Source organism: Erpetoichthys calabaricus, chromosome 3 (genome assembly GCF_900747795.2).
Source record: "Erpetoichthys calabaricus chromosome 3, fErpCal1.3, whole genome shotgun sequence".
Lineage (NCBI taxonomy): Eukaryota > Metazoa > Chordata > Cladistia > Polypteriformes > Polypteridae > Erpetoichthys > Erpetoichthys calabaricus.
In genome coordinates, this window is record NC_041396.2 from 316034153 (window position 1) to 316061930 (window position 27778).

The 27778-nt window shown below is 48.5% G+C and overlaps 1 protein-coding gene and 1 long non-coding RNA gene across 2 annotated transcripts in view; both read right to left on the reverse strand.

Annotated features, from left to right (window-relative positions):
- Window positions 1-1354: 1354 nt before the first annotated feature.
- LOC114644629 (uncharacterized) lies at window positions 1355-2719 on the reverse strand. The gene is made up of 3 exons (XR_003715015.1): window positions 2636-2719; window positions 2128-2163; window positions 1355-1496 (listed from the first exon to the last, which is right to left on the reverse strand). It is a non-coding gene; the product is annotated as an uncharacterized LOC114644629 (long non-coding RNA).
- A 1565-nt stretch (window positions 2720-4284) lies between these two features.
- LOC114644628 (collagen alpha-3(VI) chain-like) overlaps window positions 4285-27778 on the reverse strand; it is a 46251-nt gene continuing 22757 nt past the window's right edge. The window contains 13 exon segments of the mRNA XM_051924801.1: window positions 4285-4503; window positions 4599-4625; window positions 4900-4971; window positions 6729-6782; window positions 7120-7212; window positions 7498-7643; window positions 7747-7825; window positions 8517-8866; window positions 9046-9657; window positions 13546-14145; window positions 15390-16015; window positions 16623-16686; window positions 19742-20329. Of these exon segments, the coding sequence (XP_051780761.1) occupies window positions 4387-4503; window positions 4599-4625; window positions 4900-4971; window positions 6729-6782; window positions 7120-7212; window positions 7498-7643; window positions 7747-7825; window positions 8517-8866; window positions 9046-9657; window positions 13546-14145; window positions 15390-16015; window positions 16623-16686; window positions 19742-20329 (3428 nt within the window). The 3' untranslated portion in view covers window positions 4285-4386.

A 27778-nucleotide genomic window follows, 5' to 3' on the forward strand; every position in this document is an offset into this window, starting at 1 on the left:
CCTTGTCAAGGCACACATTGAGCGAAGGGAACGTGTGCCCCGGGACCCAGCTGCTGCAGCCTTGGTCAGACAGCTGCAGAGCTCACGTAGCACTCCTTTCACACCATCAACAACACAAAGAGCATCAGTGCCAACATCCTCTTCGGCCACCACTGCCTCAACATCAACCTACACAGCCACAGCCAAAACCCCACTGAGGCCACCTGATTCGAAAAGAAAGAGGCGTCAGGTCTGCCCTAGCAATAAAGACAGAAAGACAAACGTACTCTGCTTCTACTGTAAAAAATAGATTTGCAAAGAACACACGAAAAGTGTCACTTTTTGCCACACATGCATCTAAATGCACATGCATGTTCTTGCACACAAAGACGTTCTTTGGAACTAGAGCCTCATTTCTATTGGTTTGATTTGCTTCATTGTTCGTTGTTTGTTTGACCTTGCAAATCCACATTTTCAGATTTACTTGTTTAGCTTTCCATTTATATTAAAGTTATTTTTGAAAATACTTTTTTGCCCTTTTCTTTGAAATAAATATAAATGGGTCAAATTTGACCCGTAACACCATAGATGTTACTATAGTAATTAATATTATAATAAAAAATATATATAACAAATTTATTTAAGAGATGTGTTCTAATACCCCTCAGTAATAGTCAGGTAACATAACAACCTTTCATTTATTTAAATAATTCTCTCGAGGTTCATGTAATCCATCCATCCATCCCATTTTCCAACCCACTGAATCCGACACAGGGTCACGGGGGTCTGCTGGAGCCAATCCCAGCCAACACAGGGCACAAGGCAGGGAACCAATCCCGGGCAGGGTGCCAACCCACCGCAGGACACACACAAACACACCCACACACCAAGCACACACTAGGGCCAATTTAGAATCGCCAATCCACCTAACCTGCATGTCTTTGGACTGTGGGAGGAAACCGGAGCGCCCGGAGGAAACCCACGCAGACACGGGGAGAACATGCAAACTCCACGCAGGGAGGAACCCGGGAATCGAACCCAGGTCCCCAGGTGTCCCAACTGCGAGGCAGCAGCGCTACCCACTGCGCCACCATGCCGCCCCCTGGTTCATGTAATCATTTTTTAAAATTGAAAACGAGAGGTATGCTGTTAAAGTAAAAGCTCATGAGGTCACAGCAAAAATTTAAAAACATTCTTTTAATGGACAAGGAAGCGTAACAAAGTATCCAAGAGGTAAGGAAAAAAATTGGATGATAAATAATTGTTTTGAGGGTAATATGGCTGATTAAAGACACGGGTCAAAACCGACCCGTTAACATAAGAGAAAGTAACAGAAAGCTAACATAAGAGGAAGGTTAACCCGGTGTAGCGGTGGGCTACGGCCTCTTCTGATTCCTGTTGTTTCTGCCGCTGCCGTAGCACAAAGGCCGAGGAGTAAGTAAGTGTCTCATCACCTGAGTTCATCTTGTTCCTGAGTCTCCAGCTGAGCCCTGAGGTCCCGGTGCCCTGGAGACACCCTGAAAACAGAAAAGGACGTCCATGTCAGCGATAAGACGGCTCAACGGCTCAGTTTACCATTCGGGCAGCTGGCACACACTTTACCAATGTCTGACACAAACAGCCAAGCGCTCCCACCACTGGCTTTGCGGACCCCTTGAGATGGCATGCAGTGGTCACTGCCAGAAAGCACTTCTTCATCTGGTGAGCATGGAGCCTGACTCTGGTAGAACCCGCCCGTACATTTTGCTCAGGTGTTTATTGCCAGTCTGACTCGACAGCCTCAGGCACTGCATGCCAACTGACATGCCATGGCCCAGTCACACGGCTACGTGATGGGCACAAAGCAGCTCAACATGCACGTCTTGGGAGGTGACAAGAAACACTGGCGGCCATCAGGAGAACATGCAAACCACAGCCAGCTCGGAAAGTGAACCCGGGCCACAGGAGCAGCGTAGGTTCAACGCAACTCTCCTTATGTGTGTTAGTATGCTGGGCACATAAAACCACACGCCATTTTAAAGGACTTTAGTGACTTTTAGCAATGGCTGCTGCCTCATATCACAAGTACAGTACGTTGTGTTCCAGTAGACAGACAATGAGTGACACAGAGTGCATTTCAACAAGTGACGCTTCTCCTTTGTGACATACCTGTGGTCCAGAAGGCCCCCTTCTACCATCAGAACCCTGTGAAAACACAAGCAATTAGAAACGCTGCCTGACCGAGGCTTGCCGAAGGCACAGTGGCACACACGCGGGTACATCCGGTGCTGCGGCCATGAAAGCCACCTTTAACACCACTCGTCTCCCACCAGTGAACATACCTGGTTGTGTAGCACAGCCTGAATGCTTGAAACTGAACCCAAACGTTCAGATTGCACTGCTCAGCTGGCGCCCTCACAAAGGGCAGGTGCCCAGCAATACCCAGTTGTCTGCCATTAGTGAAGCAGATGCCTTTCAATTTGATTATCGTGAGAAGAGCACATAATGGTCTCAGTGCTGGCACGTAGAGAGAGTTGAGAGCTCATGTTTTAAATCATTTGAATCTGAAATGCCCATAGAGGAGCATCGGAGAGTGTGCCAGCCTGCTGCTGCCATTTACTTCCATGTGCTTAATAACTTCAAACAAAAAGACCACTTAGCAAGTGAGTGTCGTTACCCTCTTTCCAGGAACCCCGGGTGTCCCCTTGATGCCATCTTCACCAGGCTCACCCTAAAAGAACAAAAAGAAACTTCAGCTTCATTCCTTTGGCGGGTACGAGTGGAGTGCATCGGCATGGTTGGAATGGAGCTCAAAGCTGGCAAGCACCAGAATACCAGCAGGGTGCCACAAGAAGCGGCTGGGGTTTGGAAGGTGCACCCTAACGCAGCCAGGAGAATTGCGTAACTTCTTCTTCATTGTCGTGTCCTCACTCACTCTGGGCATGGGCTATGCAACTGAGCAACAATCTCCAGAGAAGCGCTGAGGTGTTCCCAGGACGGTTATGAGATTCAACCCCTCCAGCGTCTCAAGTGCTCCCAGTGGGAGGGCACCCTTGCCACATGGTCATCACCTAAACCCTGTCACTTAGAGTGGGCCCAGCAACCCTGCAGAGGAGCCTCATGTTGCCCGCTTACATCGATGATCTCAGTCTTCCAACCGTGGCCCAGAGCTCATGACCTGGCACAGAAGAGGTTCTTTGTTGCCCTATTTGGGATCAGACTGGAGGTTTACGCCTGCCCCTCGTTGTAGGGTTTCATTCACTTTATTTCTCTGATAAACATCTAAGATTTTTGCCAGCTCCCCATTTTCAGGCCTGCTCCAGCTGAAGCCCGTCCTGGGTGTGACATTAATCTACAAGGACAAACCTGGGGGTTGGTGGCAGGATTGGTACTCCAGCCACCATAAAAAACCTCCCAGTGGTTCCATTCCATCTGAAGTAGCGTGGTGCTGAGGTGTCACTCGTCGCCTGACTGCACTCAGGTCCTAATCTGGGATCCTGAGTTGGTTGGTCTTGTGGTGGGTGCGGCACTGCGCCGTATCAGCGCCTGCGCCTACCCTCCTACTGGGCAGACTGGTGAAGAGCCTGGCCTTCTTATTGGCTGCAGTTTGGAGGCCTGACCAGGTTTGTATTATGAATTGTTAGCAGTATTAGCTCTTCACTGTCCCACTCTATAAGATGGCGTCCCACTGTCTGACCTGCACTAGATAGATAGATAGATAGATAGATAGATAGATAGATAGATAGATAGATAGATAGATAGATAGATAGATAGATAGATAGATAGATAGATAGATAGATAGATAGATAGATAGATAGATAGATAGATACTTTATTAGATCTTAGCCAGGGCCCGACTACAGCTTCTGGTTGGTGTTTTGGGCCTTGGCATTTTGTCCAGGTTTTGACCTCAGCCCATTTAAGTCTTTGTTTCTCGCTGGCCTCCTGGTCATTTAGATATAATTTGGCAGAGCAGTCGGTAAGGACGGGGCACAGACTGGCCGGTGAATGAACAGCTTCAGACCCCTCTGACTCTGCCATGTCATTTGTAAAAAAGGGCCCTGCTTCACTACCCACCTGGCCAAGCTGCCCACCCCTTACCTGGAGAGAACATGGCATTCATGTACAGGAAATGAGCTCAGTGACGCCTCGCCCTCTTCTGGGTGGGCTACTCATGAGAGTATTGGTGGGGGTCGCTGGAGGCGTTATATAGTGCCTTTGGTTATCTACTCTAAAGTAGCATCTTCACACCTGCCTAAGCCAATGTGTGGCTGCTTTACGTCTCTTCACTTTGAAGGCTCTGGTGTGCTAGTCGTTGAAGTGTCTACTGATCCAGAAGGCTCGGTGTTGAGGGGGCCTAGCACATGAAACTGCGGATAAGGGGGTCCACAAAATGACCAGATGGTCTGACAGGTGTAACGGAGAACAATCACAGTAAAGAGCTCCACAGTGTATAACAGTCAATGGAAGGAAGTTGAGAAATCAAAAAGTAGGGGGCTACCTCCTCTCCATCGATTCCATCCAAACCAATTTCTCCTTCTTGACCCTGAAATGAGATTGGAAGGACAATTGGCGTTAAATGTGCATAGAGGCCTTGTGACGCAAGCTGAAGTTGACCAGACAGGAGGGATGGACACCAACCTTCTCTCCAGAGTTGCCACAGGAGCCCTGAAATCAAAAAGCAGAGAGACAGAGTAAGAGCTGCTCAGCCGTACAGACAGTGGCGCGCACAACAGCAGTAGCAGCAGCCCGCTCCCAGCGCGTGCGGCACAACGTGAATAGGAAGATGCACATTAAGACCAAAGGAGGACTTTGCTCCGTTTCCTGACTTCTTGGAAGAAGATGCAGCTGCCTTGTTGTTGTGCACTGCGCTTGTTATGTGCTGCCATCGCTGATCTCATTCACAGACGCCAACATAAAAGGAGGAGGACAGTTGGCTTACTTTGACGCCTCTTTGTCCAGGACAGCCTTGGAAGCCTTGTGTTCCATTCACTCCTGGGGGGCCTCGCTCACCCTGTGGAGAAAGAGAAAATGCACGATGAGAGAAAGCGGCGCATAATCGACGAAAAAAACGACTAAAAGAAGCAGCAGCCACTGAGGGGTCCCGAGGATGGAGGGCTTCATCTCCCTGATGTCATATGTGATGATGACCATGGAGAGGCTGCTGCTTCACCACCTAAGGCCACAGGTCCACCTCACCATCAACCCTGTGCAGTTCGCATACCAGGAGAAGGTGGGAGCGGAGGATGCCATCATCTACATGCTACACCGATCCCTCTCCCACTTGGACAGAGGCAGTGGTACTGTAAGAATTATGTTTCTGGACTTCTCTAGCGCCTTCAACACAATCCAACCTCAGCTCCTTAGGGACAAGCTGACAGAGATGGGAGTAGATTCATACCTGGTGCCATGGATCATGGACTATCTTAGGGACAGACCTCAGTATGTGCGTCTCGGAAACTGCAGGTCTGACATTGTGGTCAGCAACACAGGAGCGCCGCAGGGGACTGGACTTTCTCCGGTCCTGTTCGGCCATCGGACTTCCAATACAACTCGGAGTCCTGCCACGTGCAAAATTTGCTGACGACACTGCTATCGTGGGCTGCATCAGGGGTGGGCAGGAGGAGGAGTATAGGGACCTAATCAATGACTTTGTTAAATGGTGCGATCTATCGCCTTTCACATCTATCTATCATATAGTGCCTTTCATCTATCTCTCTATCTAAAGGAGCCTCCTTGGGGTTTTGCACAAGAGGCCAAGCGAGGAGGCGCCTCAATATATTTAGGATGAGGGGTGCCGGACCCCGTGAACAAGCTGCTGTGAGGTAAGCTTCCTTTGCTCTTCAAGGTGCCAGGGATGCAGGGCACTAAAAAGGAATGGCACCGACTTTATTTTGTGCTTGGACTTAAAAGCACGACGTGATTTACCATCTTTTGTTCATATTTTCCTCAGATAGTTTTCTACTGGTTTCTGACCTCAGAGAATCGCTTTTAGTTGTTGTTCTTTTATATTTTCTGTTTGGTTTTTGCCCTTTGGTGGCTTTGTTGGCCGCTGCGCTTCGTGACGTCAGCCACACAACACTTTACGTCAGATCCCGGGTTGTGCAGAAGACTTCAGTCTACCATTTATTACAAGACTCTTTGCTTTCTTGAGTTCTGCGGAGGTCCATCTGGAATTCTGCTTTTGGATGCCACTTATTTATCGCCCACCGTGCCTCACCTGGCCCTCCTTTCATGCATGGACAGAACGCCGAGTGAGCCATATAAAGCGTGATGGGAGCCGACCGTATCTGGCGTTTAGCCTGTCGCCACATCACCGCTCCGGTGGGCTCATCTAGATGGCACAGAGCCACAAACGGTTTACAGCCTTCCTACTAAAGGCGTCTTTGATAATAGCTGTGATCCCACGTTAGGTGGCACACTGGTTGAGGGCACTGCCCCTGGTCACCTCGGCCCCACTGCCTGTCTGCTCCTCCTGTTCTCATGTGGAGTCTCTCATTTATCCTGATCGGCTCTCACGTCCCACTCCATCGACCTGCACGTTTGGCTAACGGAGGACGAGAGCAGAGGCGGAGGTGAGCGTGTCCTGCTGTGGCCTGCTTGCCCCTGCCCTTCAGCTGAGCCTGAGAAGATAACGGTGGCCCGTTGGAGTTGCACTGCTGTAAACTAAGATTAGCGAAAGCAATTGTGCGATAAGAAATTTCAGCACGCACCTCGGTTACTATACGGTGGGCTACAGGTAAAGGGGAGAGCCCCACGAGCAGGACTTACCGGGCTGCCTTCATCTCCCGGATGACCTCGGTATCCTGGTCCTCCTGGTCCTCCCTTGAAGGAGAATAAAAAAAGAAGAGAAGCTAAAAGGTCCGCCGTTTTCAATGACATTCAAAGTGATGTTGCTTTCCACGGCTGCTGCTCCCCCCTTTGGCCCCACTTCCTCCACTCCAGGGGTCCACGTCTGCTTTGTAAAGAGATTTGGGACCGGCTCGTTGTGAGAGACTGTGACAGAATCTCCAAGACTTGTGGAAGGAGGCAAAGACAAGAGGACTTGGCAGCCATTCTGTGGCCAAACAGACCAGGGATTGAATGAGAGCCAGTGAACCAAGAGCGGCCATTTAATTTGCAGCTAGAACCTCAAAATGAAGGACTTGTGCAAGATGAATACCTTTGTGCCCACTGGCCCTGGCAGGCCTCTGTCTCCTCGCTGACCAGAGTACTTGCACGGAACACCACAGCAGGCTCGCTCTGTAATGTTGTCCTGTGAAAAGCAGAGCAGAGGGAAAACTACGTGACAAGAACACCCGGGAGCGGGACGTGGCACGTGAAGCGAAGCAGCTGCCATATTGGACCAGCTGAGAATCTCCTTCACACCATTCAGGTCTGAAAATACCAAAAGACTTCAAAAAGGGCTGCAGATGCATTAAATGTGAAGAAATGACAGACAGACATACATAAATAAAATGACTGAGCAACATCAGGGCTAAATACCAAATCCACCAACATCCCACTTACAGCCCCGAACACTACGGTGGCGTCCCCTCACCAGTTCTTCCAGCAGCTCATAATCGAGATCCAGCTGGTTTATCCGAAGAGGTTTGCTGTATCGGAATCCACGGCCAAACTCCAGTGACACCAGATCATCGAAGTTAGTTGCCTTCTCCAGGCCCACCAAGACGAAGGCAGTCACGTCTATCGAGAGAAAGCAGAAGTGAGTGAGCGTGGCAGACCACCTGGGCAGCGGGCTTCATTGGAAGATTATTTAACTTTGACCTGCCAAGAGATTTGTGCCCACCTTCACTGCGCATGGCTTCTAGGGATTTCCTGATGTCCGCCAGCTGCTCGTCTGCACCATCGGTGAAATGAATGACCACCTAGAAAACAGACAGGGGTCTCCTTATCTTACCACAAAGAGTACGGAGGCCTACTCACTTAGGGTGGCACAGCTCAGTGTGATTGTGCTGACTGCTATGGCAGCAAGGGCCAGGTCCCCAAAACCTGTTGGGCTGCCCAAGCCTGTCCTGTGGCACCATTTAATGCCCACACCCTGGCACTTGTCTTTATGAAGCAGTCCTTGTGCAGATGAAGTGGATTTTTATAAGACATCATGGCCTAAAACACAAGCAGTAGGAGAGCAGCTCACTTTTCAAAGAACTCTTCCAGAATATGCCGTCCCTCTCATCAGTTTGCGATGCCACCATCAGCCTCCTTGTAGCTAAAATGGCCAAAGAGGGAGCTTTCTACGGGAATGCCACACAGCCAGCCTGAGATGGCACAGTTGGCATGTCCACCTCATAACACCAGAAGGATGGGCTGAAATCCTGGCCCGGTCACCATCTGCGTGGACCACCAGGTAGGATTTTTTTTCTTGTATATCACAAAGACGTGCCAGGGAGGTTGGCTGGCAACCCCTAATCTACCCTGCGTGGTTGTGCATGGGTGCATGCCCACATCCCGATGCCACGGGTACATACATGGGTGGATGGATACTAAAGAGAGATGGGGCTACAGAGAACTCGCCTGGCACCTTATCGATGTAGTCAATAAGGTGTGCCCACTACTTACTTTAACTGAGCCCGCCGTGCCGCTGCTCTTGAACTGATCTCTGTAGGCGTTAATTGTTCTGGAGGCCAGGATGTAAGGTCCCTTTGTGCGCAGACCTCTGAACTTCTCCACCAGCTCGGGCTTGTAAGCAGCAAAGTCAAATACTGATTTCTGTCCTGCTGCATTTAATGCCAGTATGCCAACTCGGACGGTGGGCGCCTGAGTCCCAGAGCAGCTGGTGGGTCTCATTTGTGAAATCCTCTGGAGTGCAGCTTCCACCTTGGACTCTAGTCCCTTCTGTTCTACAAAAATGCTGGATCCAGGTTTTACGTTAGTCACATCAAATCCTACTAGGACCTCGAGATTGCATTCTGCAACAAACGAGATTCACGATTACTCAACACAACCACAGAACGGAGGCGTCTACCACACCTTAACCTGCGCCTGGAGTGGCACGTCACGGCCAAAAGCATCAACTGCAGCAGCCCCCTTGGCATGGCCATGTGCTGCCCGTGGCCTTTAGTCACTTATAATGGCCTCAGATTCTTACCTTTGACAACATCTTTGGTGCCAGTGCATAGCTTGATGACCTTCATGTCGTCCACCAGTGTTACTAGGATCTGCTCGTTGAGCTCACTGAGCTCCTGGACATTTACTGCTCTGAACACGGTGGTGCTTTCACTGCCAAGCTTATTGAGTTCATCTTCCACATTGCCCACGCCAACTGCGTACACACGGTAGCCCTCCGCCTTAAGCCCCATAGCCGCCTTCTGGCCGTCATCCAGGGACTTCCCACCGGTCACGATGAAGGCAATCTGTGGCACGCCTTGGTCTCGCCTGCTTCCAGAGGGCTTGATGAAGTGCTTATCCTGAATGTGCTTGATGGCTGCACCTGTGTTAAGCCTGTTGCCCCCGCGGTGGTTTGTTTTCTCAATGGCGTCTATGATGTCATCTTTGGTCTTATGGGTGTTGAGGAGAAACTCATCCTTTACGTCTGCAGCGTACTGAGCCAAACCGATCTGAATGGAGTCCTTCTCATCGTAGACGGAGTCAATTAATTCGATTATGAAATACATCACCTCTTTGAAACTGCCCCGACCAAAATTAATTGTGCCATCCACGAGGAACACAATGTCCGCAATTTTGGGTTTAATCTCCGGTACTGCAAAAAACAAACAAAAAAAAAAAAACAGAGAGAATGAGAGAGAGAGAGAGAGGAGCAAACAAGGAGGCCTCCTGACCTGGAGGGTCTGCCAGGTTAGCGCAGCACCAAGGGGGCAGAAGGGAACGCTTTACGCAGAAATACCTGGACATTTAGGGGAACGCGTCTGAAAGTGGCAGACCGGCTTATCCGGGTACTGACTTTGATACAATCCTTTGAAAATGTTGATATTCAATACTCGCAAAACAGGAGAGTTCTCTTGAGGTGGTGCACTAATGCAAAGCCCCCAACAATGCCAGTGGTGCCATCCTCTGAAAGTAGCAACTTCCACCCCTCACTAGAGGCCTCATGGCTAACGGCATGCGTAGAATTCACACTAAAACATGGAGTACACACAAAGAAATTCAGACACAGAAAACGGTGTGTACGCCAAGCTCCAAGCACTTTCCCCTAATAAATACCAATCAATGTACCGCACATGTATGGCCCTACCCTGACTCTGCCCAGAATTACAGCTATTTGAATATGCAAATCAGTGTAAGAGCCCCTTGAGTTCAGGGTTTTGGCAAAAGCATGTGGGAAAAAACGAAGAAGTGGAGGCAATGAAAAACATAAGCAGTGTATAAACAACAAAAGGAAACTGATGGAGGGGCACTGCAGGGCAGAGGGACTCAAAAGGTCAAAGTTCAGACAGACACACCGTACATGAAATGAAAAAAAAAACAAAACAGATATCAAAGTCAAAGTGAAAAGGCGAGTTGCAGAACACCGTAGGAAGAAGAAAAAGAAAGATCTATGTCGAGATTAAAGTCAAAATGTCAACATAACTCTTGAAATGTTGACTTTAATCTCATTGTTTACTTTGTCATTAAAGTAGAACATCGTAAACTCCATCTTAAAATCGATGCTTAATTCACTAGAGCTTCTCAAACGCCATCGTAACTAAAGTAGCACATCAAATGCTTCGTATTTCAAGTGTTCCCCCACCCCGTCGTTAATCGCTCTGTGCTTCTTAAACGGGCCGACAGGAGCGCACAGGCAGTGATCGCCACACAGAATACACTCCAGTCACGATATCACAGCTCTCTGAACATTACAATACTAAGAGGAATGCTTGAAATCATTTTCATCATGAAATGCATTAATGCAGGTATTAAACACGTGGGGGCACAGCGGTAATGATCAGTGGGTACCCCATCCAGGGACTGGTCCTGCCTCGCACTCAACGCTTGCTGGGACACGTCAGACCCTGAATGGAATCATTTATTACAGCACTACTGTGTCTGTCAAACATATCAAAACCCAATTCCTCCTGTCCTTCCGTTTTCTTTCTCCATGTAACCAATCGACACACAATGAGCTCTGTAATAAATGTCAAAGCAGCTGTAGCTCTGTACGGCGATTCTTCAAAACTTTTAAGGAACATTGAAAAGTCTTCATTATACTTGTTTAATTATTCCTTCCATCCATCTATCTATTTATCTATTCAGGGTTACACCAGTCCCAGCAAGCATTGAGGAAGAGGGAGGACCAACCTGTGGACGGGGTGCCAGCTCATCACAGGGTGAATACGAGTGCACACACACACACACACACACACACACACACACACACAAGTAACGTCAATTTAGCACCACCAGATCCCGTACCCTGCATGCCTTTGGAAGGAAACCCACCAGGAAAGCATGCAAAGTCCAGGCAGGCGACACCTGGGATGTGACCCCCTTACTGCTATCGCCGCGCCCCCACATGTGTAATTATTAACAGTATACGTTAGTAAATGAAGTTATCTGTGAAATGTAATATCCATACTTTAATGGATCACAGAAATGATATCAAGTACACATGGGAGTCTTCTCAGAGCACACGGCGCCAGGAGAAGAGCTCTTGGAGATTGACATCGTCATCATCATCATCATCTGTAAATCTGAGGCGCTCTCATCTAATTCTTCCATTTACGAGGTCTTCTAACAACGCTACAGCAGCCATGCTAGTTGGATAGTCTGAGCTCCATTAAATTGTTACAGAATGATTACAATCAAGTCAATTCATTTTAGTGTCTTTGATGAAGCCAGCGTCATGGATGTGAAAAGCCGACCACAGAGACAGTAGCACTGCTTTGACGCTGGGTGACGCCGGTTTACAAAAGCGAGCAGAAACGTGCGTACACGTGGGGGGACGCTGCCGTGTGGCGTTACAGCACGTCGAGTTTTTACACATCTCAAAGTGAGCTGCAGACGGGTGAACCCAACATGGCGTTATTACACAGGACTTTCAAAACTCTGCTGACTCCTGACTGCAGGTCTGGTCAGCGAGCTTTAGAAATGGACAGAGCAGCCCAGGACTGGAGACTTGTCCGTGTGTCATTAGAGTCACAGCAGCGTCACACTGTCCTTTCCAGGCTCCCTCCACTCAGCCAAGTGACTCAGTCCTGTGGCCCTTTCAAAGTGACCAAGTGATTCTGAGATCAATTCTCAAATGAACTGATGTTCAGTCAGCCGCCACCTCTGACACTAAGATGAATGTGACCTCATGAAGATGACCACTTGGGAACAGCTGCATCTTTTCGCCAATCCAAAAGCCAATTGAAATTCCACAAATGGCCCCTCGCTGGACGGGCGAATGCAGTCAAGGGGCAGGCAGATAAAAAATGCCCCCTTCTCCAGAGGCCTGGCTAATGCATCAGTTGGTCCCCTGCAAGGCCCCGACTGCCGACGTGATGGTCAAGGTGAAAGTGTGCGGTCAGTGCTGGGCTTTTGTGTCTGCCCACTTGACACGAGCCCCCCACTGAACTCTCTGTGCCGGTGTAAGTAACAGAAAAGCCATCGTGGTGTGTTGAGACGAAGCGGACTTTTCTGACAATTCTTGACGACTTCTTGCTGCTGCTCCTTGCTGACCTTGGACTGAGCTGACTGGGCCCGAGTTGCTTGTGTTGCGAATTCCTAACATTTTCGGGACTAATATCCGTAAGGCCCCAGACTGAGGAATGAACGCCTTTAGTAGAGACCACTCTTTCAACAATTCTGATCAGCTCTCTCTGTACTTCTATTTATCTTTATGGCACAGATGGCATCAGTCTCTGAAGGGGCATTGCGCTGTTGTGTTACGAGGTTCAATGATGGAACAACACTTGATTTCTGACATCCATGATGACTTGGGTCACTACAGCATGTGCTAGAAACTCATCTTGGCACACAGGAACACATTTCTAGTCACTTACTAAACTGGCGCCTCTCGGGTTCAAACTCAAACGTTTTGACTGCCCGTTATTTTTCATACCATTCACAGCACGCTGGCTGAGACCGCAGCACCAAAGTTCAAACAATGTGGACTACCAAGCCAACGGACACACAGATGCTATGTTAGTACTAGACAGGGCAAGGACCCATTTGATACAGGAAAGCCTTCTGCTTATCAGAGAGCCCCTCTAAAAGCCAATGTCGGTGGGCAAACAGGGGCTTCCAGCATGTGACAGACTCTATAACAGGATTCATGCGAAACTTTCAGAGAAAGACAAGAGGGATGCAATGCTGTTCCCTCAAAGCAGCAGGCAGGACCCTATTGCCCAAGTCAGTGGCCCCTGGGACCACCATGAAGAGGAACAAAGGCAGGCCCCATTTTGAAAGTGAGACTGCACCATGGCCTTGAATCTGAGAAGCCAGGCCATTGCTACGTGGAGGTTCAGCCTGCCATCGGGCTCCCCTCTCTTTTGGAATTTGCCCATTTTGCATGTGGCTTGGAGTGCCAGCTGGCAGTGCTCTTTTCCAGACTCGGAGGAGGTCAGCGATGCCCATGACAACTCAAACCTAGCAGTGACGACTCGTGAATTTTTTCATTTCATGCACATCTCAGAGGTCCTTCCACCCTTCTTGGTTAAAAGCTGCTTACCTGGCACTTCTGTATGTGGCACCTCGGTGGGTATGCTTCCTTTACTGAGTCGTACCAGGACTCGCTCCGGGATATTGATGAGAGCCTGCAAGTTATTCACTCTGAGGATGTCATCAGGAGTGGTGGCGATGGCACCTAGCTGGTTGAAGTCAGCCTCCCGTGATCCGATTCCAATGCAGTTCACATTGGAGCCTCTTAGTATGTTGCCATACTTGCTGACATCAGTGGATGAGCTGCCACACGTGAGGACCACCAGGTGCTGTGAGGCAACTGAGGGCCGGGCTCTGGCGGAATCTCGAAGTTCATTTTGCAAAACATAGTCGATGCCCTGGGCGAGGTTGGCAGGAGAGCCCCCTAGCTGTCGAAGCCTCCTCACTGCATTTATAACGGCATTTTTGTTGGTGTGTGTCCCGAGGGAGAACTCCATCTTCTGGGTGTTGCTGTACTGGACAACGGCGACACGAATCTGATCAGGGCTGATGTCGAGCTGCTGAAGGACCTGCAGCATGAAATCGCGGATGTGCATGATGCCTTGTGGGCCTACGTTGGTAGAGCCATCGATAAGGAAGATGATATCCTTCTTTCCAAGGTCTGGGATGACTATGGGGAGAAAAAAAACATGAAATTAAATTTAACACCTTTGGCGATTTCCTTCCTTTACAGGAGTCTTAGTGACCCTAATAATTGGGCCGCTATCACCTGCCTGGAATGATCTGACCTCGGCTAACAGAAACTCGGCACACAAATCGACAGTGAAGGCGAAGTGCATGGAAGTCGAGAGGGCAGCGTGGCGCCGGTGACGCAGACGAGGTGGGCCGAGTCTCCAAGCGGCACCCAGTAGACTTGGTGGAGTCGAGAGCCTTGAGGGCCTCTGTGGCCTTGTGTCCGGCGCAGAGTTTCTAAGCATCCCACTGTCTTCAACTCTAAAGTGGGATCACCTGCCTCATTAAGCTGGGGTTCCTGGCAAATGTACCCCCAATTATTTGGACCTTGGCAGACATGTAAATTGCGGTTCAGAGCGGCCAAATGTATTTCTGATCTGAAACTGGTGACTCCCGGACCAAGCGGAAGACATCAGGCACCAAGTATGACTACTGGGCATTGGTCAGATGGGCACCTAAGAAGCCAAAGTGAGCCCAGCGAAGGTTAACAATGAGACCCCGAAGAGGTGGCCAAATAAGAGGCTCAGAATGTCTGACCTCAGGGCAGTGCAGGTAAAACATCTCCTTAGAGCAACGGCAAAGTGCTACGCCGATCCAAAGAAGATCAAACCGATCACAACTTATGTGTGTCTGGTCCCTCACTACGGGCCGGGGCCTGGCTGGGAGGAAGAGGCTTTGGGAATTGTGAAATCTGCTTCAGGAATGATGGCCTGTGTCCCAAATGAAGAGAATCGGATGTGTTATCCAAAAGTCCGCTTCATGGCCAGCAGCAGCCCATCCAGGCTACAGCCGCTCTTAACGTCATTGCTCGCTCTCTCAGCTTAGACCAGCAGATGTGTGCGGAGAGTCGGCGGAGACTTTCACGGAGACCCCTGGGACCAGGTGCCCAGCAATAAAATAGAAAGAAGCCCAAACGAGAAAAAAGATTCCTAAAATCAGTGTGTCAGGAGACCTTTCCCTGTGTGGAGCCCCCTGCTTCCTCCAGTTGTCTTGTGTCAGGCTGGGCTCACCGTGTCACTGGACCAGCAGGACATCAAGCCAGCTCAGGTGTCAAGTGGAAGTGCTTTGGGCCATCAGGCAACCCCGCCCCCCCCCCGCCCCGCCCTGCCCTAATGCTTTGTGTGGTTTTTCCATTTCTGCATTATCTCAGTCTGGAGGCGGACCGAGGGACATTGCACTTACTTATTGGCGGAGGTGTTGGCCGGTCAGTTATCTTCACCGTTTTCACAGCATTCACCACTTGGTCCTCGAGGTTCTGCAGATCACGGATTTCTCTCACAACGAAAGACTGATCCGGCAGGAGCGAGATCGTCTTCAGCTCTTCTGCATCGGCGTTCTTGGCTCCAACAGCCAGAGGGGCCACATTGCTCGATCTGAGCTGTTCGGCGGGGCCAGAGACATCGTCAGAAGACGGGCTGCAAGTCACTACCACGAGTACTTGAGGAACCGCTTCTTCAATTCAGCTGCCCCCCGCCCTCTGGAAGACATTTCTTTCCACATATTCCAGGGCTCTGCCCGTATTTACGATGTTTCCGCCTTTGCTTCTCATCCTGTTCAGGGCGTTCAGCACTTCGTCTTTTGTTGAGAACTTGTTCAGCAAGAACTCGACCTTGGGCTGATCGCTGTACTGCACCAGCGACACTCGCATTTTGTCCAAGCCCACGTCTACCCGTTTCACTACTTTTGAGATCATGTCAAGGATGGCGCCAAACTCGTTTCTCACATTGCTGCTGCCGTCAACTAAGAAGACGATGTCCCGTTTTTCACCAAATACACCTGTAGCAGAAAAACAAAAAAAACGGACAGGTCAGTTTCAGCCAAACGTGCGTCTTACAAGTCTTTCTGTTCTTAGCCCTCCCAGGTGTACCTCTTCTAGGAGAGATTCATTAATGCAATGGGACCCAGCCAGGGGGCTCAGGCCATCTGGGAGCTCCCTGGAAATCCATAAAGTGACTGGGCATCGTGTGGCATCAAGTGCTGGCTACAAGGAAGGACTCTAGACATACGTGAGCAGAACATCAAAGAATAAACGCGGGACGCAAACTGAAACCTGGCAATGAAGCGTCACCGGCTCAAACTGGAATGGGTCACATTCAGGGACGGGATCAAAAAATGAGAAAGGAAGGAGAGAGAAGCCACAATTCCTTCACCAGGAGTGTCTGCTTCTTCCTCAGGTTCGTGAAGGCGATACCACCAAATGACTGCGTCTTCAGAGTAGGGACACCCTCTGCGGCAGCACGCTAACGTGGACCTCCACGACTCCATGTCTAACGTTAACTGACTGTCAGCACCAGGAACTCCTTTCATAAAAGGACATTGGCGTGGCCGAGAGAAAAGGAAGGCTCATGGGAATCTGGGACAGGCTTTTAAAAAAAATCTGGATGAGGGACTGGGAATGGGACCACCCTAACTAACAAGATGGCATCATCAGAGCCATCGATTACGAAGACAACGTCCTTTTTGGCGCCTTCGCTTTCAACTTCAAAAAGAAAAACAATAAATTGGTGCGGTTAGCGTGAAATGAACTGATCTGTTCCACAAATATGCAACTGCAAATGAATTACTGTTCAAAGGGAACAAGTGTAAACAATTTCTGCAAATATCAATATAGCAAAATAAAATGCTGGACGGCGAGCAGCCCAAGTGGTCCCACACAGAAACCCCACAATTCCTTGGTACAGCCCTGCTCTGAACCGTCAAGTTAAAGTGGCTTCATGAACACGACTGTTTCGAGGTTGAAGACTCTGCCTTAAGCTCGACATTTTGCTCTCTCCTAATCCTCCAAGTATAAAATCATCTCTAAATACAACTGACGTGACACTTGAACGAGCTGCAGGTCACGCCTGACTTCCTCAAAATGGAGTCCTGCTGCTCTCCTTTACCACTGGGCCTCGGTTCTCCGGCTCTGCGTTGCAATCTCCACCATTTTACCCAGCGACCGCACATTTTCCGGTTAGCATTCTTACTTCTTTACTGTGGTGTAGAATTTTGGTAACATGAATTCCTGAGTCCACAGGCTGAAACCTCACTTTGCTGTTGTACACCATCATTAGCCAGAATGGTGGTCTGCACCGTTGAAGATTCACACATTAGGCATTTATGAGTGCAGGTACCTACTTCTAGTGCCCCCCCCCCCCCCATTAGTTGGCAGGGCCCCTCACAGTTTTGCTGGTTCATTTCCAAAAAGTCACCACACGTGCAATCAAACTCAGACTACCATAAAGCACCAGCCTGGCACTGGCCGATGGACCCCCACATGGCCTCTCGTCACCCTTGAGCTCACACCCTAGTGTGGCTGGAGTGAAGCACACTGGCACCACACTTGGCAGGGCCTGAGTGGTGATGTGACTGAGATTCCACTTTCTACTCCGTCAGAATCTTCCCACCCAGCAGTGATCACTTCAAACCACTCAGACCTCAAAGGTCTGCACAAAGGAGCTCCATCGTCTGCTGAGGACTCGACTGTTAACGTGTTTCTTTGGTAGAAGATCACAAATCATTCACAAGGACTTAAATACAAACACCCTGACTGTCACCAGTGGTCTTCTTCAGATGTCTAATTTGTCTTCACGGGTTTAGAAGGTGTGTGCTAACTGGGACCCCGACACAGGAATTCACACGGTGATGTCCATCCTCATCCATCATGATCTCCCGACTTGAATCCTGGGCTGGTGTATCTGGCTTAGCCCTCGACTGGTTCAGGTCATATTTCTGCAACAGGACCCTCAGAGTCATGTTGGGCAATTTTTCATCTGAATCAGTCCCACTCCCATGTGGGGTCCCGCAGGGTTCCATTTTAGCGCCACTACTTTTTTCAATCTACATCCTGCCTTTAGGTGCAATTTTTAGAAAACATGCAATTTCATATCACCTATATGCTGACGACTGCCAAATTTATTTCTCCCTCAAGCCAACTGACTCCACCAAACCTCTCCTCGACTGCCTATCGGACATTAAGGACTGGCTGGCTGTAAACTTCCTTCACCTGAACGATTCAAAAACCGAGGTCATTGTTTTTAGTCCCGACTGCAAACAGATTCCACCCCTTGGCCTCGATTCTCTTCCCACTCCAGTAACTTTGTCTGTCTCCAATCTTGGAATTAAAATGGATTCGTTCCTGAAAATGGATGCTCAAGTCAACAGCACAGTAAAATCCTGCTTTTTCCATCTCAGGCGAATCGCCAAACTCAAGCCTATTCTGTCAAACCACCTCCTGGAATCAGTAATCCATGCATTCATTACGTCCCGGCTTGACTACTCTAATTCCTGCCTTTATGGTATCACTAAAGCCACTCTTTCTAGACTCCAACTGGTTCAAAATGCGGCTGCAAGGCTTCTAACTGGAAGCAGCAGAAGCCAACACATTACACCGATTTTAAAAACCCTACATTGGCTGCCGGTTAGCTTCAGAATCGATTTTAAGATACTCCTCCTAACCTATAAGGCATTAAACGGTCTAGCCCCCGCCTACTTGAGTGTCTTGCTCCATCGTCACAATCCCCCTCGTGTTCTTACATCCGCAGATCAGCTGCTCCTAACCGTTCCCAAGGTACGTTTTAAAGCTCGTGGTGAAAGGGCTTTTTCCGTCGGTGCACCCAGGCTCTGGAACTCCCTACCCCTAGTGGTTAGGCAAGCCGCTTCAGTCGCCACTTTCAAATCACGCCTAAAAACGCACTTCTTCACATTGGCTTTTAATTCTTAACCTGTTTCATTTTCCACTTACTTTTTGCTATTTCTTTATTTTATTGGGTCCCCTGACCTGTTTTTAGTATTCTCTGTTTTAATTCTCTTTTAATGTTTGTTTTTAACTTTTTGCTCCTAGTCTCACTTGTCTTAACTGTACAGCGCTTTGGTCAGTTGTAATGCTGTGTTTTTAAGCGCTCAACAAATAAATATGGTATGGTATGGTATGGTATCCATCCAAAGCAAAGCTTTTCATGATTACGTGATGTGGAACGCGTTTTCAGGCAGTCGCAGGCTGCTTTTACAGTAAAAGAAGTTTTCTGCCTCTGGGGTCCTTCGTCTTACTTACACGCTGCCACCCAACTTTGTCTTACTGACTCACCTTTACTGCTTGAAGTGCTAGAAGACGTAAATGTGGGGCTCTTATTGTGTTGCCCAGTACTTTGTAGTAACTACATATTTTGAAAATGGCTCAAAACACTTTATTTGTTTTGCTTTTCCCCACAGATATCGAAAATTGTTTGACTTGACCACATATTGCCATGAACTTACCACACATACCATAATACACCATACGGAGGAAAGAGTGGCAGGGCTAGGAGCTGCTCAGATGTGCACTGCAGTCGTCATTAAACCACAACAAGCTGAGCTGAGCTTCATCCTCAGCCCCAGACCCTCGACTGCAACACCAAGAAGTCAACCTGCTCTTTAACTTAATCAACTGAGACCATCAGGGGCAGCAGGAGGGGGACCTCTCAACATTTCTAGTCTGCTTCAAAGGATCCATTGAAAGGTCAAACAAATGCCACTGTGATGTTTAAAAGATTTGTTTAGAAAATTGAAAGTCTTACCTTCTGTGGTTGGCGTTTCTGCTGTCACCACTTCAGGAATCACTAACGTGACAGACTCCAACTGCTGCTGAACATTTGGAAGTTCAGAGAAGTCCGACACAGAAATGACATAAGCAGGTGCAAATGAGATACTCTGCAGCTCTCGGGCGTCTGCGTTCCTGGCGCCAATGGCCAAAGGCACGACTCCAAGGCCTTTCAAGGCTGAGGCCCCACTCTGGACGTTATCCCTCGATCTCCCTGCGGTCAGCAGGATCAAAAACTGTGGGACTCCCCGGAGATGCCTGCTGCCTGCTGAAGGATTGAAGACATTGTCCTTGACAAATTCAAGTGCCTTCCCCGTGTTGAGGGGTCTACCTCCTTTGTGTCTCAGACTTCGTATGGCATTCACAACGTCATCTTTGGTCGAGTGAGTGTTTAGATAAAAATTAGCAGCCGGGTCATTGCTGAATTGCACCACAGCCACCTGGTCATTGTTTTCACCCACTTCCATGTTTTGAACGACTCTTTGGACAAAATCACGGACTGCTGGAAATCCATTTTGATTATCATCAGAACCGTCAAGCAAAAACACAATATCTCGCTGGACACCTTTAAGCAGGGGACAGATTAAACAGAGTTTGGCTGAGTTACAAAGAGAAAGAAAAGATTTTTTAACACTGGTACAATGAAGGTGACAGTTTACATTGACACATTAGTTTTGGATTAAACAGCAAGAAGCAAATCCATAGAAATGATGGACATGGCATGCGTTAGAAAAGTTGTGCATGCTAAATGAATGTCGAATAGAAAGTTTCAATTGAATGAAATGCTACACTTGTTGTGTCTTTAATGAGTAAAATTCATTTACGAAACTGCAGTACGCCAACTAGGGAAGAATCCCTAATGGCACTTTGGTCAATTCAATCAGTTTCTGCCAACACAGACCTAGAGCAGACTCTAACCGTAAGCCTAGCCATACGCCTGTGTCCGTTTGAACCTGATGATTAGCAGTTGGCAGTCTCTAGTGACGCGCCCTCCTTGACTGCCCTGGATGGCTCATTATGCCAATGTTTTCGGAGGCCTGTTCCGTGACTGTCTAGTCTGAGTCTTGGGGCTTCAGGTATTTCCCCGTTCTTCTGGAGCTTTAGGTTTTCTTCTTTTCCTCCTAAAGTCTACACTTTTGAGTCTCCATACTGCACCTACAGCCCTCCTGTCCCATTTTAGGAGTTTCTTGTCTCCTATGGTCTTAGCAACTCTAAAACTGTACTGACTTTACCCATTACTGGTCGTCAGTGGACCAAATATTAAACCAGTGCTGCCAATTCACTCTTTCAGGCTGATGATCTCATCTCCAGCACAGCTCCAGAGTCAACTCCATGACACCAACAGGCATACAACACAAAGATGGATGCTCCTGAGCTGTTTTGTATCCCACAAACATTAAACTTCGCCAGACACAAAACTGCTTTGCCTTTTCTACGCTGCACGCTGGAAATTTGATTGAATATCAGAATTGAGGTCTGAAAATGGAGAGAGAGATGAATTTATATATCAGTATAAAGAGAAAATAATGTACATGGAAACTACAAAGTATTAAAGAAATCATTGGTTAAAGTGAAGGGGGAGCAGCTCTTTCAGTTCACTGCACACGTCTGATTCGTTCATTTTGCTAGTAAACACTGGCATGAAATGTCAACACGTCCAGCTTTGTCACAAACATGGCTGACTCAGACAAGGGGAACTGAAAAGCAGTAAAGGAGGAAAACAACCAGGAAATGACAGAAGGGGCGAAGGCAAAGCTGGGCAGGGGAGGCACAACAACAAACCTGAAAACAAACAGAAAGTCATTGTGGAGAAGGACAAGCTAAAACCTGAAAGGCAGGAATTCAAAGAGGATGTTTGCATACACAGTTCCTTGCTTACTTTTAGACGTTTATCCAATCACAGAGAGGTAAATGAATGATGTAATACGTCGTGTCATACAAAGCCACGCCCCCAGCATCTAGGAGCTGCGTCCTGGCATTTGATACACAAAAGAGTGACGCACACCAAAAACAAAATGGCGACACGATAAAAAGAATACACAGTGAAAGCAAAACTAACAATGCACTTCTGTACTGTAAAAATCACCAAACCTTAGTGACAAGGCACTAAACATGAAAGACCCTGGGTGGGCAAGAAAAGAAAAAAAAATGAAAGTCATTAGCATAAGGCCTTCTGGGTGCTGCCTGTCTGGTTATGCCACCTCCTCGCCAGTCAGTGCGCTTCAATGAGACAACACCCGGGGAATAAACCCACACTCACATCTGGCTTGTCTTCTCCTGTATCGGTGTGGGGGGCTTTGCATGGCCTCACTCCCCCCGGATGCTTCCTGTTTAACATTGCAGGCTTGCATGTGGGGTGCCAGCGCCTTCTTTGGTTTCCACTGAGCTCTTACTTTTGGGGCATTAAGCGCACCCTAACAGCTCCTGTCCTCCCATGCTGCCACGTAGACACTAAGGCTTCAATAAATTACCTATGGAGTGAAGAATAACATTCTTCCATTTCCAGTCTCTGGACCTGCTTTGAAAGACAAGTACTAAATACGTAGTCCTAATCCATTATCCAAATCAAGGATCAGGCGCCCACAGCAATCAACAGAAACATGCCTGGCATTGATTCTATCCTGGCCTGGCACCTGTGCTCCGGTTGACTGGTAAGGGTGTGAGGCAAAGCAAAGTGTCCTTGAAATCCTGGCATTCAACCAGCCATTTTAAAAAACCATTCCTTCTACTGCAGAGCAGGTCCTAAAAGTGGACAGAACACCAGTCCGGTGCTGGGCACACTTGCCACTCAGTCATAGAGGACCAAAGAGCCCACGTGGACTTAGACAGGGCTGATTTTCAGGGTGGCACAGTAAAGGCAGCTTGGTAAGCTCTCCGCTGTCTGAACTGGCCGTTCCATTAATGAGAACCACAATGCACTTTTCCCTAAAAGGCCTCAACGGTCCTGTCACATCAGCTCTGGATTAGCCAACAGTTAATGGCATTCATTCAGATGTTAAGGACACCACTGGCCGGTCGGCCAGCTACCTCTCCTGTCCACGAAGACGTCACCTTTCACAAGGCCTGTGGCCTTCAGCTCTAACCCTTGGATACACACCCAGTATCTGCACTCCTTTTAGAACAAAGTCGCCATTGGCAAGAAATGGGATTTGAGTGGCACCAGGCCCGTCCCACCTAAACACACAATCTATCTGCACACCTTTCATGCCAACTATAAACACGCTAGTCCGCCGTCGATAGAAGTGTTAGCTTCTGGGAGTTCACCCACCGGCCTGCACAGAATCTGAAGCCCCAGGACACCGGCAGTGAACACTGGCACCAAATTAATGTCCTGCCAGAAGCAGCTCGTCACACTGACCAGGCTGAGGTGACACCACAGAAAACTTGCATTTCAGATCGAGGCCGGTTTGGTTCAACTGACTGCCCTAAAATTTGAGTGTGACATGCCCTACACTTCTACAAGCGGGCGTTTGAAGCACTAAGTGAGAGGAGCAAGGCAGGTGTTCACCTCACACTTAGCCAGAGCGTCAACTCTCGAGTTTACTTCTGAGGGCCCCAGTGGCTGCAGGCTTTTGGCTTCAATTGAACTCCTGCCCAAATTAAGAACGCTGTTACTGTATTTACCAGTTTCTGTGTTTTAGTGTCCATCCAAAAACTGCCAGACTGAGTTTTCTAAATTTGAATTGGTCCTCATCAAGCGTTACTTTGGGACACTTTAGTAGGAGGTCCCACATTTCCAGGTATGGTGGCCACTTCTCAATATTTGTTGTTATACTAAGACACAACATCCACAGTAAAGTGCAAAAATGTAAACATTGCTAAATTTCTCGTAAATATTAATCTGAAACTAAGAAGTAGAAGTAAAAGAAGAAGAAGACCAATCCCATGTAAAATGACACACTGAGTGTGAAACTGCCGCCTGAGCCCGGAGTTGGAGGAGTGACAATGACAGAGGATGGGAATAAATTGAATTGAAATGACCTTAAAAGCTGCCAAGCGGTGGGCGGAGAAGCTAAATGCCAATGTTGTGGTCAGCAATGCAGGCTTTGCAGGTCTCCAACATGAGACAAACCTGGAAATGGCTTCAACTTCACAACACTATGCTTCGTCCTGATAGGTACATCGTTAATCCCATAATATTGTAGACCTTTCTCATCCTTTCTTTTTTGATAATTTTTCAACCCAAACAATACAAATGTTGTAAAAGAAAAAGGAAAGGAACTTGTTTTAGTCTCACCGAGCACTTGGCCACGTCCCCACACTTATAACCTACCCGTGACGGTTGGTGCTCCCAGCTGCCTCTTCTTGGAAAGCGTCCTCAAAGTGGATACCAGCTCTTGCTGGATGCTCGGAAGGTCGGACAAGTCAGGCACACGGAGAGCGTAGTCAGCGTGGTAAGAAAGTGCTGCCAGCTCCGGGTCATCTGCACTTCTGGCTCCGATGCTAAATGACAAAACTCCCTTTTGTTTGAGAGCAGCAGAAGGGCGCTGAACATCATCTGCAGATGGTCCTCCACTTAACACAGTTAGGATCTTCGGGACGTCAGCAGGCCTGCCGCCGGCAGAGTTGCTGAAGACAATGTCCTTGACAAAGCGCAGCGCCGCGCCGGTGTTTAGAGGTCTGCCTCCTTTATGTCTGAGGCCTCGGATGGCATTGAGCACTTCTTCCATACTGAAATGCGTATTTAAGAATACCCTGGCATCCTGGTCATTGCTGTATTGCACCACTGCTACATGATCCTGGTTTTCCTGCACATCCAGAGACTCCACTATCCTTCGAACAAAGTCACGCATGGCAGGGAATGCGTTTCTAGTGTCATTGGACCCATCGAGTAGAAAGACCACATCTCTTTGAGTGCCATCCACACCCACTAGAAATCATACAAGAGACAAAATTCAGGATAAAGAGAAGACGCCAACTGCAAAGGACAGCCGTGGCTTATTACGTCTCTAGCGCCATTCCAAAACGCAGAACCTAGAGAACAGCTCAGAACAGTAACCTCTGTTTGCAGAGTTCTCCGTATGGACAAGATATGGTGTCATTTACGAAACAAATGCCACGGATATCACCATCTGTTTTTGAATCCATCTATGGGGTAGTGGATAGATCGAATTGGAGCCCACCCTGGAGGCATTAAGGGCAAGAGAGAAAGCAAACCCGTCACGTCCCTTCACATTACCATCCTTGGGACACACAGCCTGAGCTTGTTGGTATTACGGTATAAGCTGAAGTTACACTTGGAGGGAACAACCGCCATGCAATGTGCTCTATGTACGCCCTACAGCTTCAGACTCTACGCACTTGAGACGATGGCTCGTCGGCCATTTTATACAAGTGTTACTTACCTGGAATGAGCGGTGACTGTGCGGCCCTCCTTCTAGAAATGGCCTTCATAGACCTTACTAACTGCTCCTGGACATTTGGCAGATCAGAGAAATTAGTTAAAGAGAGTGTAAAAGTGGCGTTGTGGGAAAGCATCTCAAGTTCTTTACTGTCGGTGTTTTTGGTTCCAATGGCAAATAGGAGCACACCACTTCTTTTAAGAGCGCTGCTTGGCGCTCTAACATCATCTCCAGATGTGCCCGCACTTAAGAAAATTAAGATCTGGGGGACACCACTGGCGTGTCTGCCGCCCACAGCGCCGCTCAAGATGGCATCTCTCACAAACTGAAGAGCTGCACTCAGCACATCTCCCTTAGTGAAGTACGTGTTGAGAAAGAGGCTGGCGTCCTGCTCATTACTGTATTGCACCACTGCCACCCAATGTTTGTTTTCCTGCACCTCCAGCATCTCCACTATGCGCTGAACAAAATCGCGCATCACAGGGAATGTGTTTTTAGTATCATCAGAACCGTCAAGCAGAAAGACCACATCCATGGGAGCAGCTTCAGTTTTGGCTGAGAATAATATGAGAAATACAGTTTAGATCAGAAAGGCGGCATTCAGATAATGTGAGCTTCCCATCTAAACTGGCATCTCCTGAACTCCAGAACACTCTACTGGCGTGACGTTACGAGACTCCTAGGCTACGGGTTACTGAACTCAAGTCCCAGTAGACGTGCTGCAGTAAGACGGGGGTGCCATCGGACACCTCGACTGCATAGATTCAAGGCCTACTGTGCCCGCCATTCCTGCTAATTTACAGCACATGTAGAACATCAGCACTCCATACTCTCTGATGTGCCCCACCATGCACGATTTCATAACTCAACAGTTACACTATGAGCCCTGAGCGACTGTAACCTACTTGACGTAAATGCTGCCTCTCCTACTGGCAGACACATTCTACGTACCTAAACTGACTAGTGGCTCCTCTGTGCTTTCCTCAGCAATTCCCCTCAATGAAGATACAATCTGCTGCTGGACGCTGGGCAGCCCTGAGAACTCAGATGTGGTGAAAGCAAAGTCGGGCCCATAAGAAAGTGCCTGCAGTTCTCGGTTGTCTGCATTTCTTATTCCAACAGCGAACGACACGACACCCATTTCTCGAAGTGCGCTGCCGGGTCCTGTGGTGTCATCTCCAGATTTACCCGCACTTAAGAGAATTAAGATCTGAGGGACACCACTGGCGTGTCTGCCCCCCGCAGCGCTGCTCAAGATGGCATCTCTCACAAACTGAAGAGCCGCGCCAGTGTTCAGGGGCCGGCCGCCTTTGTGCCTGAGGGCTCTCACTGCATTCAGGACGTCTTCCTTTGTGGAATGCGAGTTGAAGAAGAGGTTGGCCTCCGGGTCATTGCTGTATTGCACCACTGCCACCCGGTCTTTGTTATCCTGCATGTCCAGTGTCTCCACGACTCCCCGAATAAAGTCACGCATTGCAGGGAATCCATTTCTAGTGTCATCAGAAGCATCCAACACAAACACAACATCCTTTTGAAATCCAACTAGGAAAACAGAGAAAATGGAGTTCAAATTGAGCCAAGACAGAGCTCCCCACGCGAGCAGATCCAATGGACAGACTGGAGAGACGTGTTAAGGCCATTTCTGACAACAGACCCACAAAGCACTGGGCCCTACGGTACATTTATACTGAAATCCTTGTACAGGAACTGCCAATGGGGGGCTCGATACAAACCTGATCACAGCACCTTGGACCAGTGCACAGCTCTTCTCACTACCTCACAATTTCTATTGGTAAGTAGCAACTTAAACGATGACGACGGGCCACTTGTTCATTTATTAAGAGGTGCCCCATGCTAACCTCACATGGGAAGTTTAAAATGTCACGTTCCCAGCACTGGCGTCTGACATCACAAACGACCCAGTGACACGTGCTTAGCCTGTCTGCCACACGATGCAAGAACCAACCCTGCATAGGGCACAGGTCAACAGCCTGGCACCCTGTCTTACTGTAACATAATCCACACGGAGCAGCCATTCAGCAATAACACATGGCATACCCGGAGAAAAGCTATGTGGGCACCAGGATACTCAGCAAATGGCAAATCGGCTACAAAGACTTCTGTGTAATGGGTATTGTGAATTATTCTTCATAATCTAATGTTCAACGACACTTAAACATACAAAAGTGCCAGGTGACTGAAATGGTGACCACTGAAGGAGCTGAGGTTTGCAGTAAGACAGCAAGAATAACGAAGGCAAGCCTTAAGATGGCCTCTGTGCTGCCGAGGCGTCAGCGGCTTAGCGTCAGGCAGTAGACACGAGCTGACCTTCGTGTTTGTGAAGCGTGGCTCACTTCTGAATTGGCACATGTGGGTCTCAAAGACACAACTGCCATTTCCACTTTATTTTTTCTTGAGACAGGCTTATCAATCATTTTTTCCTAACGCACACAGCTTTCATGGCAGACTGTCATCCGACTGCCTCCCTGCCTTCGGATTTTGGAAGGTGCCCAGACCATTAAGTTGAGGGCAGTTTACTGTGGTCACTTCTAATCTACAACTCTGAGTTCTCTTCAGGGCATTGCCAGGCCATATCATGTCATTTAGGCAGCACTGGACCGTCTAATAATGTGGGGCACACAGAAATAAGGGACAACAAAATCCATGCAAAA